Below are 13,190 nucleotides of genomic sequence, written 5' to 3' on the forward strand. Positions count from 1 at the left end.
AGGATTTCAGGGAGCTAGGGTGGAAGGTGAGAGTTAGAACAAACAGAGTTGTTTCTCTGGTTTGTTACCCATGTCACGTGATAGCGAGGCAAGGAATAGGGAGAGATATCAGCTGAACATGTGGCTGCAAGGATGGTGCAGGAGGGAGGGTTTCAGATACTTGGATAATTAGGCCCAGTCTGGGTAAGGTGGGACTTGTACAAACAGGACAGTCTTCACCTGAACCAGAGGGGTACTAATATCCTGGGTGGGAAATTTGCTGGTGCTATTTGGGTGGGTTTAAACTATGTCAGCAGGGGGGTGGGAACCTGAGGTGTCATTCCAGTGCACAGGAGGATGAGAGTAAGGAAGGCATGAATAGGATTTCAGGGTCACAGGAATGTGTTGGCAGACAGCAAACTGGTTTGAAGTGTGTCTACTTCAACGGCAGAAGTATATGGAATAACGTAGGTGAGCTTGTAGCATGGATAGGTACCTGGGACTTTGATGTTGTGGCCATTTTGGAGACATGGATAGAGCAGGGTGAGGAGTGGATGTTGCAGATTTCAAAGTTTAGATCTTTCATTAAAAACAGAGAAGGCAATAAAAGAGGAGAAAGTGAGGCCTTATTAGTCAAGGATAGTATAACGGTGGCTGAAAGAACTTTTAACGAGGACATGTCTACTGAGGTGGCATGGGCTGAGGTTAGAAACAGGAGAGGAGAGATCACACTGCTTGGAGTTTTTTTATAGGCCTCTGCAGAGTTCCAGGGATGTGGAGGAGAGGATCGGCAAAACAATTCTGGATAGGAGTGAAAGGAATAGGGTGGTCATTATGGGGGACTTTAACTTCCCCAACATTGACTGGAAATGCTATAACTCTAATACATCGGATGGATCAGTTTTTGTCCAATGTGTGGAGGAGGGTGTCCTGACACAGTATGTCAAAGGGCCAACAAGAGAGGCTGGATCTGGTGCTTGGTAATGAACCAGGCCAGGTGTTTGATTTAGTTGTAGGTGAGCACTTTGGGGAAAGTGACTATAATTCAGTTAAGTTTAGTTTAGCGATGGAAAGGGATAGGTAATGTTATAGATGGGGGAAAGGCAATTATATTGCCATTAGGGAAGACTTAGGATGCATAGTATGGAGTAGCAAAATGCAGGGGATGGGGACAATCGAAATATGGGGCTGGTTTAAGGAACAGATATTGCGTGTCCTTGATAGGTATGTCCCTGTCAGGCAGGGAGGAAGTGATAAGGTAAGGGAACCGTGGTTTACTAAAGAAATTGCAATTTTTGTTAAGCAGAAGAAGGAGGCTTATGTGACGTTGAGACAAGATGGTTCAGATGAGGCAATGGAAAGATACAGATTAGCTAGGAAGGATTTAAAGGGAGAGTTAAGAAGAGCAAAGAGAGGACATGAGCAGTCTTTAGCAAATAGAATAAAGCTTTCAATAGGTACAAGTGGAATAAAAGGATGATTAGGGTAGGGATGGGGCCTGTCAAAGACTGATATTGGAAGTTGTGTGTGGACCCTGTGGAGATCAAAGAGTTGCTAAACAAATATTTCTCATCTGTTTTCACTCAAGAAAAGGAGAATATTGTAGAGCAGAAGAATGAGATACGGGATCGAGGTTAGTAAGGAGGAGGTGTTATGAATTCTAGAAGGAATGAAAGGAGACAAGTCCCCTGGGCCAAATGGGATTTATCTGAGGATTCTCTGGGAAGCGAGGGAGGAGATGTTGGAGCCTTTGGCCTTGGTCTTTGAGTAATCTTTGTCTACAGGTTTAGTACCAGAGGACTGGGGGATTGCAAATGTTGTGCCCTTGTTCAAGAAGGGTAATTGAGATGACCCAGGTAATTATAGACCAGTGAGTTTTATATTTGTTGTAGGAAAAGTTTTGGAAAGGTTTATAAGAGATAGGATTTGTAATCATCTGGCAAGCACAATTTGATTGCAGATAGTCAACATGGTTTCGTCAAGGGTAGGAGGTCATGTCTTACAAATCTCATTGAGTTGAGAAGGTAACCAAGCATGTGGATGAGGGTAGGGAAGTTGACGTGGTATACATGGACTTCAATAAAGCCTTTGATAAGGTTCCACACAGTAGGCTGTTGGAGAAAATGCAGGGGCATGGAATTGAGGATGATTTAGCAGTTTGGATTAGAAACTGGCTTTCTGTAAGAAGGCAGTGAGTGGTGGTTGATGGAAAATATTCAGCCTGGATTCCGGTTACTAGTGGTGTGCCACAAGGATCTGATTTGGGACCACTGCTGTTTGTCACAAGCATAGGTGGATGGGTTAGTAAGTTTGCAGATGATACTAAAGTTGGTGGGTTATGGACAGTGTGGAAGAATGTTGCAGGGGGACTTGGATAAACTGCAGAATTGTGCTGAGAGGTGGCAAATGGAGTTCCATGCAGATAAGTGTGAGGTGATTCACTTTGGGAAGAATAAGAGGAAGACAGAGTACTGGGTCAATGGAAAGATTCTTGGCCACATTAGGGGCATTTAAACAATCCTTGGTTAAGCACATGGATGATGGTGGGATAGTGTAGGGGGATGGGCTTAGATTAGTTCATAGGTTGGCATACCATCAAGGGCTGAAGGGTCTGTTTTGCGCTGTATTGTCCTATGTTCTATGTTCTCTGGTGCAGTGATGCTATGGTGATCTGTGGGGCAATATGAAGGTGAGAATATATGGCGAAGTGCTAATAGACTTGTGTCTTTATGGATAGATTAATTTATAGCCAATGTTATATGATTTGCAAATTATAAACAGGCAAGTGGCTGAGAGATGAGTCACAATGCCCATCCTGGCACCATCTATTAATTGAAGATCTCAACAGAGATGGAAATGTGTTGCTGGAAAAACGCAGCAGGTCAGGCAGCATCTAGGGAACAGGAGAATCGACGTTTCGGGCATTAGCCCTTCTTCAGGAATCTCAACAGAGAGCAATACAGAGGCAATATCACTCCGCATTCTCCTCAAATCAAGCAAAATATCTACTGCTATTGCCATCAATCACAATGCATTCCACAGATTTTCCTGGTGCAGTTACAGATTTGTGAATAGATTTACTCTTGTCACATGTACCTAAGTACAATGAAAAGTTTTGTTTTGTGTGTAGTGCAGGCAGATCATAATATATAAGGACATTCAGATTATAGGATGTTTCGACAGAGCAAGGCATACAAGGTTACCATTGCACAGGAGGTAACAAAAGCAAGGTCAACATTAGATTTGAAATTTGAGAGGTCCATTCAGCATCTAGTAACAGTGGGGAAGAAGCTGTTCTTGAACCTTTTGGTGCATGTGTTTAACTTTCTGTATCTTCTGCCTGATGGAAGAGGTTGGAAGAGAGTATAATTGGAATGGGAAAGGTCTTTGATGATGTTGGCTGACTTTCCATGGCAACGAGAAGTATAGATGGTGTCCTTGGATCAGAGGTTGGGTTGTGTGATGGTCTGGACTGTGCATACAACTCTGTGTAGTTTCTTATGGTCCTTGGCAGAACAGTTGCTTTATCAAGCTATGATGCACCCAGAAAAAAATGTTTTATTTGATGCCTCTGTAAACGTTGGGGTGAGTCCTCATGGACATGTCAAATCTAATAAGCCTCCTGAGGAGGAAGAGGTATTGCTGTGCCTTCCTTACCATCACATCTATGTGGGAGGTCCAGGACAGATTCTTATCATCACTGTTAAGAAATTGACACTCTCGACCCTCTGCACCTCAGCTCCATTGATGTAGATAAGGGGCTTGTTATTCTCCTTTCTTCCTGAAGTCAATGATCAGTTCTTTAGTTTTGATGACATTGAGGGAGAGATTGTTATCTTTGCACCATGACACCAAGCATTCTATCTCCTTCCGTATTCTGACTTGTCATTGTTCGATGTCTGGCCTACAATGGTGGTGCCATCAGCGGACCTGCAGATGACACTCAGACAAAATTTGGCCACACCGTCGTGAGCATACAGGGAGTACTGCAGAGGGTTGAGTACACATCTTTACAGGGAACAGGTGTTGAGAATTATCTTGGAGAAAGAACTGTTGTCTATCTTCACTGATTGCACTCTGTGGGTCTGGAAGCAGAGGATCCAGTTTTGGGGAGCACAGCCAAGACGTAGGTCTCAGAGTTTGGAGGTTAGTTTGGTTGGGATTAAAGTGTTACAGGCAGAGCTGTAGTCAGTAAGTAGAAGCCTGATGTTGGCATCCTTATGAAATAACTGCACAGAGGCTGGTGTCCCATCACTAATTCACCCTTTATTTATGAATGCACAGTCCATTGGCTGTGGCCAGCCCGCTGAGAATCAGTCCTCAACTGAGGAGATTCTAATCTCCTGGTTATATTGGTCATTCAAGGCTTTTCTGATTGGCCCAGGTTAAAACCCCAATCAAGATCCTTGTAGTTAACGAGGTCCATCTGCTTCCAATGACTACAATTATTATCCAGATGTTCTCGATTTTAGTGTAGGGCTAGGAAAATGGTGTCTGCTGTGTTGCACTGGTCGGCAAATTGTACAGGATCGAGGCTTGAGTTGGTGTGAGTCATGACTAGCCTCTCGAAGCCTTTCATAATTACAGAGGTCAGAGCCATGGGCCTTAACAGCTCAGTGGCATATGTTTTCCTTGGTACTGGGATGATGGTGGTCTTCTTGAAGGAAGTGGGGACTTCAGATTGTAGCAAGGAAAGGTTAAAGATATCAGCGAACACTCCTGCCAGCTGGTCCACATAGGATCTGAGTGTACAGCCGGGCACTCCATCTGGCCCAGTTGCTTTCCTCAGGTTCAATTTCAAGAAGGCCGATCTGATGTCTGCAGCAGTGACTGAGAGAACAGGTGTGTCCGGGGCTGTTGGGACAGGTGACACTGCATCACTGGCATTCTGTTCGAATTGAGGATAAAAAGTAGGTACCGCGTCAGAGAGGGATGTGTTTTTGTCCACTGTTTTGTTCTGCATCATTGTGTATCCCATAATATCGTGTAGGCCTTGCCACAGGCAGCGGATACCTTCGAGGTGTCTCAGTGGGCACACGGAACGTGACCTTCTGTCCACTCGACCACACCGTCTTGTCGAGAAGGCTGTGAGAAGAGACAGAACTCGTGAAACAAATACCTTGAAGTTATAGAACTTCCCACAGTAGTGCTGTCCCTTAAATTAAATGTGTTGTTACCATTAGTCCATAGGAGGGAATGATTAAGAGTATCAGTGTTGAAGAGAGAGACTGTCTGAGAAGGGTCAAGGACAGAATCTATTTGGTTATAACTACGAAAATATAGAGACACCATGATAATTTATTTAGTTTATTCTTTTGACCACCTCTATATAAAGGAATATGTTTCCAGGGAAATTACCAAGAGGTGGAAAAAACTATAGAATAATGATAATGGAGAGACTTTAATCATTCTATATATTCTAGAGTAGTCATAATATAAAGGCCAGAGGAGGAAGAGCTTTTGAAGTGTGTTCAGGAGTTTTCCTGATTTGTACCTCCCCAGCCCAACAGAGTAGGAAGCCATTGATGGATCTGGGTCTGGGGAATAAGATGGGTTAAATGATAATTAGGGGACATTTAAAGGAAAGTAATCATTGTATCATGAGAATAAGCAAGCATTTCAACAAAAATAACAAATGCAGAGAGTCCCAATGCGAGGAGGCATCCAGATCAGGCAAACTGGAGGAAAAGACTGTCAGAGGAAACTCTAAAGGGAGAATACACAGTGCGCATTGGAACAGGTTTGAACACAATTATATGAGGGAGAAATGTAGATCAAACAGATCCAGAGCTCCCTGGATGATTAAGAGATACAAAGATGAAGCAAAGGTGCATGTAGCAGATATTAGGTAGATGATGCAAGTAAGAACCAGGCTGAAAATTTAAAGGGGAAGTGAAAAAGAAAGAAATACGTAGTATAGGTATTCTTTAAAATAAATTGGAAATTCAAGTTTTCTATGGACCTTACAACATTTTCACACTATGAGAAAAACTGGAGAATTGGGACAAGACACTGTAGTAGACAGTCAGCATGCACAGGACATGCTGAATGGTCCCCTTCAGTGCCATAAGCAATGTATGATTCTTTGATCAGAATTATGAAATATCTTCTTAAATATCTGGCACTGCTGTCTATGATCTTGCTTTCTAATTTATTTTGCCAACACTTTAACCAACTGCCTTCCCAGCTTTATAATTGCCTTTAGTTAGGCTTACAACATTCGATTCAGACTCTTCTCAAACTCATCTGAATGTGATATTCTATTATAGAGTCATACCAGTCCATGCCAAACTTAATCCGAAATCAAACTAATCCCACTTGCCTGCTCCTGGTCCACATTCCTCCAAACCTTTCCTGTTCTTAGCCAAATGTGTTTTAAACGTTGTAATTGTACCCACATCCACCACTTCCTCAGGAAGGTCATTCCACACATGAACCTCCTGTTGCATAAAAGATTTGCCTCTTTTCTTAAATCTCTCTCCTCTCACCTTAAAAATGTGTCCGCTTGGCATGAAATCTCCCATCGTATGGAAAAGACAACTATCATCAATTCTATCTATACCTCTTATTATTTTATAAACTTCTATCAGGTCACCCCTCAACCTCCCATGCTGCAGTTAAAAAATATCCCAGCGTATCCAGTCTTTCTTTATAACTCAAACCTTGTGTACCTGGTCATCATCTTGTTAAGTCTCTTCTGAACCCTCTCCAGCTTGATAATGTCTTTCCTGTAACTGGGCAACCTGAACTGGACATAATATTCCAGAAGAGGCCTAATGTTATGATCAATTTGCTAGAGGATCCTTGACTACAAAGCCATTAATTTGTCTTATCTTATTATACATTAGCGGGTTTAAAATACAAAGTTCACTGATTGGTTTCGTTAATTATTTTACTATTAAACTGTCCTTATGAATTCATTCTTCAGACTGATTTTGCAAATTTGATCTGACAATCCATGTGGAGATTAAAATAGCCCATGATCATTGCAGTGCTTTTCTTATAAAACCCTCATTATTTCTTAGATTTATACATTGTCCCACTCTATAGTCACTCCCATCAGTTTCTTATCTCCAATTTCTTATCTCCAATTGAACTGCGCCTACCTTTTGATCCTCCAAACCAAACCAAGACCATTTCTAATTACTGATTTCATCATTTTTGGCATGCTTACCTTCATTGGTCAGAACATTAAGTGTGGGAATTGGCACACCAGGTTGCAGCTGTATAGAACATCGGTGAAGCCACTTTTAGAAAACTGTGTACAATTCTGGTCACCCTTCTAGAGAAAGGATGTTGTTAAACTTGAGATGGTACTGGAAAGATTTACATGGATGTTGCCAGGACTGGACAGTTTGAGCGTGAATCAGCTGGAACTTTTTCCTGAGAGCATCAGAGGCTGAGGGATGACCTTGTAGAGGTTTATAAAATGATGAGGGGTATGGGTAGGGTGAACAGCCAAGGTATTTTTCCCAGGGTGAGTGTGTCCAAAACTAGAGGCAATATATTTAAGGTGAGGGGAAAGTTTTGAAAAGGACCTTATTGGTAACGTTTTCATGCAGAGGGTGGTGCTTATGTATAGAATGAGCTGTCAGAAGAAGTAGTGAAGGGGGTACAATTACAACATTTAAAAGGCATCTGGATGGGTAGATGAATAGGAAGGGTTCAGAAGAATCTGGGCCAAATGCTGGCAAATGGGACGAGATCAGATTGGGATGTTTGGTCAGCACGGACGAGTTGGATTGAAGAGTTTGTTTCTGTGCAGTATGACTCTATGACTCAATAACTACCGCCACTATCTACTCATCTTGTGGTTTTTGACTATCCTTCTGAAATGTCTGGTAACCCTGAATATTTAGATTTCAGCCTGGTTCGTTGTGCAATCATGTCTCTGTTGTGAATTTCTTTCATGCCCCTACAAAGACTAAGTGCATTCAGATCAGGACTCTTACTTTTTCTCTTTTTACCATTTTCCTGAATACAACACTCTTTGTGGGTGCATCTGAATGATTTATTCCCACCACATTACGATAATTATTACCCAAATTATAACACTGCACAATTGCCTTTTCTATTCTCTTTAACTTGCTAAATTTTCTCTCTCTTTAACTCTCCACTCATCCTCTCCCCAATATTTAAAGTCCTCTCCACAGCCCTAGTTATATAATTCACCAGAACGTTGTGCCAGGGGATTCAAGTGAAGGAAATCACGCAGTACGGACCCCACTTTCCCCACTTCTGGTGCCAGTGCCCTATGAAGCAAAACCCATTACACCCAAAGCAATCTTTGAGCCCGGCATCTAACTCTCTGATTTTACTATTGTGGGGATTGGCTTAGCTCAGTTGGTTTGGTGTTTGGAAAAAGTCATTGAAGTGTTTGAGATTGCTTACAATTTCTTTCCTGTGTGCAACCTGTAGTGAAATCAGGTCTACATTCAGATAAATGAACATTAACAAGCTTTACTGAGCAACACTATAAACGGGGGATGGTAAAAGGTAACATGACTGGTGCCTACACACTCAGGTCCCAGATCCATATTTGTATGGCATACCTTCTTGTACACATGCACGATATCTACTATTTGTCTAATCATATAGTCAACCCTTTACTTTGCATCACCTCCAAGTTTAGCCTTCCCATAAACTGTTCAATTCATGAACTATTTACAATTTACATCCAACCCCTACATTGCATGCCCAGTTTCTTGAAGCTTTATTTCAATGCAAGGAGTCTTACATTAGACTGGTGAACTCAGGACATGTTTGGGAACATTGGATTGGGACATCATAGTTCTTACAGAAATTTGGCTGAGGGATGAACAGGGCTGGCAGCTCAATATTCCAGGTTTTAGATGTTATAGGAAGGATTGAATGGAAGGAGAGGCAGGGGAGTGGCGACTTTGATTAAGGAAAACATTAATGCTGTTTCTAAAGAAGGTATTTCTGAAAAATTGTCAAGTGAAAGTGTTGGCATGAAATTAGAAATAAGAAAGGAATTATCACCTTAATGGGTTTGATTTACAGAACTCCCAGTAGTCAGATGGAAATTGAGGAAAAATATGTAGCGATATCTCAGACATATGAAAGAATAATAAGATTGTAATAATAGGGGATTTTAATTTTCCAAATATTGACTGGGAATACCATTGATTTATAGAGTCATAGAAACGTGCAAACCCTTTGGTCCAACTCATCCATGCTGACCAGATATCCCACATTAATCTAATCCCATTTGCCAGCACTTGCCCTTTATCCCTCCAAACCCTTCCTATTCATATATGCATGAAAAAGTTGCCCCTTAGGTTCCTTTTATATCTTTCCTCTCTCACCCTAACCTATGTCCTCTAGTTTTGGGCTGTCCTACCCCAGGGGAAAAGACCTTATTTCTTTCCTTTATCCATGCCCCTCATGATTGGATGGTAAAGAATTTGTTAATTGTGTTCAAGAAAATTTTCTTTATCAATATGTAAATGGTCCAACTAGAGAAGGAGCAACCCCTGACTTTCTCCAGGGTAATAAGGCAGCGTAAGTAACCAAGTAGGGGAGCACTTTGGGTCAAGTGATCATAATTCTACTAGTTTTACAATGCTCATGGGAAAAGATAAGTCTTCCAAAAAAGTTAAACTTCTTTATTGAACTAAGGCAAATTTTAATGGTATGAGACAAGAACTTTCAAAGTTGATTGGAATAGACTGTTGCAGGTAAAGGGGCATCTGACAAATGGAAAGCTGTCAAAAATTGTGATTAGGAGAATTCAGTGTCATTATGTCCCTGTCAGAGTGAAAGGTAAGCCTGGTAGAATTAGGGAACAATGGATGAATAAAGATATTGACACTCTAGTCAAGAATAAAGAAGAACCATATATTAGATATGGGCAACTGTGTTCAAGTGAATCACTTGACCAGTATAAAGAATGCAATGGAACTCTTAAGAGGGAAATCAGGAAGGCAAAGAGGGGCTATGCAATAGTCTCGTCAGATTAAGGTAAGGATAATCCAAAGAAATTCTATAAGTACATAAAGAGTAAGAGAGAGTAGGACGCCTTAATGATTAAAGAGATCATCTTTGTGTTGACTTCATGAGATGGGAGAGATATGGGGATAGATATATCGGCTCAATGGTTAGCATTGCTGCCTCACAGTACCAAGGACCCAGCGTTGTTCCACCCTAAGGCATTGTCTGTGTGGAGTTTGCACATTCTTCCTGTGTCTGCATGGGTTTCCTCCAGTTTCCTCTCACAGTTCAAAGATCTGCAGGTTAGGTGGATTGGCCGTGCTAAATTGCCCATAGTGTCCAGGGATGTGTAGGCTAGGTGGATTAGCCATTGGAAATGCAGGGTTACAAGCATAGGGTAAGGGTTTGAGGCTGGGTGCGATGTTATTTCGAGGGTCAGTGTGGACTCATTGGGCCAAATGGCGTGCTTCCACACTCTAAGGATTCTATGATATCAAATGAATATTCCAAGTCAGTGGAGAAAGAAATGGAGGCTTGAGAATGCAGAGAAATAAATATTGATGTTTTGAAAACAATTAACTTACAGAATAGGATGTGCTAGACCTGATTAGTATTTCCCAGCAAGTTGTGGGAAGTTAGGAAGGAAATTGCAGGGCCCCTTTCTGAAATATTTGTATCATGAATATCTGCGGGTGAGATGCCGAATGACTGGAGAATGGCTAATGTTAAGGGATGTAAAGAGAAGACTGAAAACCATGGACCTGTGATGTCTGTCTTCGATGACGGATATGTTGTTGGAGGTGTTTCTGAAAGATGGGATTTGTAAGCATTTGGAGAGGCAAGGAATGAATAGGGATAGTCAGCATGGTTTTCTGCAAGGGAAATCATGTTTCACAAACTTGATTGAGGTTTTTCATTGAATCATAGAACCCTACAGCACTGAGTCAGGCCCTTTGGCCCAAACTGGGCCACCCCGATCAAACTTTTCATCCATGCTCACGTCATTTCCCTGCACTTGGCCCATATCCTTCTAAACCTTTTCTATCCATGAATTTGTCCAAATGCCTTTGAGATATTGTTATAGTACCCACCTCAACCACGTCCACTGGCAGCTCATTCCATCTGTGTACCACCCTCTGTGTAAAAAAATTGCCCCTCGGGTTCCCTTTGATTCTTTCCCCTCTCATCTTAAACTGATGCCCTCTAGTCCTCGATTCCCCAAATCTGGGGAAAAGATTGAGTGCCTTCACCCTATCCATGTTTCTCATGATCTTATACATCTCCAAGGTCCCCCTTCTCAGTCTCCTATGCTCAAAAGCAAAAAGTCCTGGCTTGTCCATCCTCTCCCGATGACTCAGATCATTGAGTCCAGGCAACATCCTTGTAAATTTCTTCTGTACCCCTTTCCAGTTTAATAACATCCTTCCTATACAAGGTGACCAAAAATGAACATAATACTCCAAGTGTGGCCTCACCACTGTCCTGTATAACTGCAACACGACTTTCCAACGTTTATACTCAATGCCCTGACTGATGAAGGCCAGTGTGCCAAAAGTCTTCTTCACTGCCCTGTCTACCTGTGACTCTTAAACGTTATGTAATGAAACTGACAAGCTATCCTAGATCTGGCCCTGTATAATGAGACAGGAATAATTAATTAGGGCTCATAGTTAGGGCTCCTCTTGGAAGGAGTGATCCCAGTATGGTTGAATTTAGAATACAGACGGAGAGTGTGAAGATAAAATCTAGTGCCAGGGTCCTGTGCTTAAACAAGGGAGACTCCAAGGGGGTAAGGGAGTACTTGGCTAAAACAGACTGGAAACAAAGATTTTATGGTGGGACAGCTGACGAGCAGTGGAGGACTTTCAAAGCAATTTTTCAAAGTGCTCAGCAAAAGTATATTCCAGTGGAAAGGAAAGACTGTAAGAAAAGGGGTAATCTGTCATGGGAGTCTAAGGAAATAAGGGAAGCTATCAAATTGAAAGAGAAGGCATACAAAATGGCCAAGATCAGCGGGAAACTAGAAGATTGGGAAATCTTTAATGGTCAACAGAAAGCCACAAAAAGAGCTATAACGAAAAGTAAGACAGAACATGGGAAAAATCTAGTGACTATAAAGACAGATAGCAAAGGTTTTTAGAAATATATAAAATAAACAAGAGTGGCTAAAGTAAACATTGGTCCTTAAGAGGATGAGAAGGGGCATTTCGTTATGGGATATGAGGAAATGGCTGAGGCATTGAACAGGTACTTTAAGTCCGTCTTTACTGTGGAGGACACTAATAACATTCCAATAATGACAAAGAAATGAAGGTAGGTGAGGACCTGGAAACAATCATTATTATGGAAGAGGTAATGTTGGGCAAGCTAATGGAGCTAAGGATAGACCAGTCTCCTGGCCCTGATGGAATGCATCCCAGAATGAAGTCATAGAGTCATAGAGATGTACAGCATGGAAATAGACCCTTTTGTCCAACCCGTCCATGCCGACCAGATATCCCAATCCAATCTAGTTTCATCTGCCAGCATCCGGCTTATATCCCTCCAAACCCTTCCTATTCATATACCCATCCAGATGACTTTTAAATGTTGCAATTGTACCAGCCTACACCACTTCCTCTGGCAGCTCATTCCATATACACACACCACCCTCTGCGTGAAAATGCTGCCCCTTAGGTCTCTTTTATATCTTGCCCCTCTCACCTAAACTTATGTCCTCTACTTCTGGACTCCCCCATCCCAGGGAAAAGACTTTGTCTATTTACCCTATCCATGCTCCTCATGATTTTATAAACCTCTATAAGGTCACCCCTCAGCCTCTAAACTCCAGGGAAAACAGCCCTAGCCTATTTTGGGCGGCACGGTGGCCCAGTGGTTAGCACTACTGCCTCATAGCACCAGTAGACCTGGGTTCGAATCCCTGCCTTAGGCAACTGTCTGTGTGGAGTTTGCACATTCTCCCTGTGTCTGCGTGGGTTTCCTCCGGGTGCTCTGATTTCTTCCCACAGTCCAAAGACGTGCAGGTTAGGTGAATTGGCCATGCTAAATTGCCCGTAGTGTTAGGTGAAGGGGTAATTGTAGGGGAATGGGTCTGGGTGGGTTGCTCTTCAGAGGGTTGGTGTGGACTTGTTGGGCCGAAGGGCCTGTTTCCACACTATAACTAATCTAATCTATTCAACCTCTTCCTATGGCTTAAATCCTCCAACCCTGGCAAAATCCTTCTAAATCTTTTCTGAACCCTTTAAAGATTCACAACA

General features: G+C 42.1%; 1 protein-coding gene across 1 annotated transcript in view; it reads right to left on the reverse strand.

The window, feature by feature from the left end:
* Positions 1–2,971: 2,971 nt before the first annotated feature.
* Positions 2,972–13,190, reverse strand: part of LOC122559976 (endothelin-1) — a 269,764-nt gene continuing 259,545 nt past the window's right edge. Inside the window, exon 4 of the mRNA XM_087994618.1 lies at positions 2,972–5,064. Coding sequence (XP_087850744.1) covers positions 4,902–5,064 — 163 coding nt within the window. The 3' untranslated portion in view covers positions 2,972–4,901. The remainder of the gene's footprint in view (positions 5,065–13,190) is intronic.

This window comes from Chiloscyllium plagiosum, unplaced genomic scaffold (assembly GCF_037043375.1).
Source record: "Chiloscyllium plagiosum isolate Xiang-an unplaced genomic scaffold, Cpla_swu_hap1 HiC_scaffold_15, whole genome shotgun sequence".
In the NCBI taxonomy this organism is placed as follows: domain Eukaryota; kingdom Metazoa; phylum Chordata; class Chondrichthyes; order Orectolobiformes; family Hemiscylliidae; genus Chiloscyllium; species Chiloscyllium plagiosum.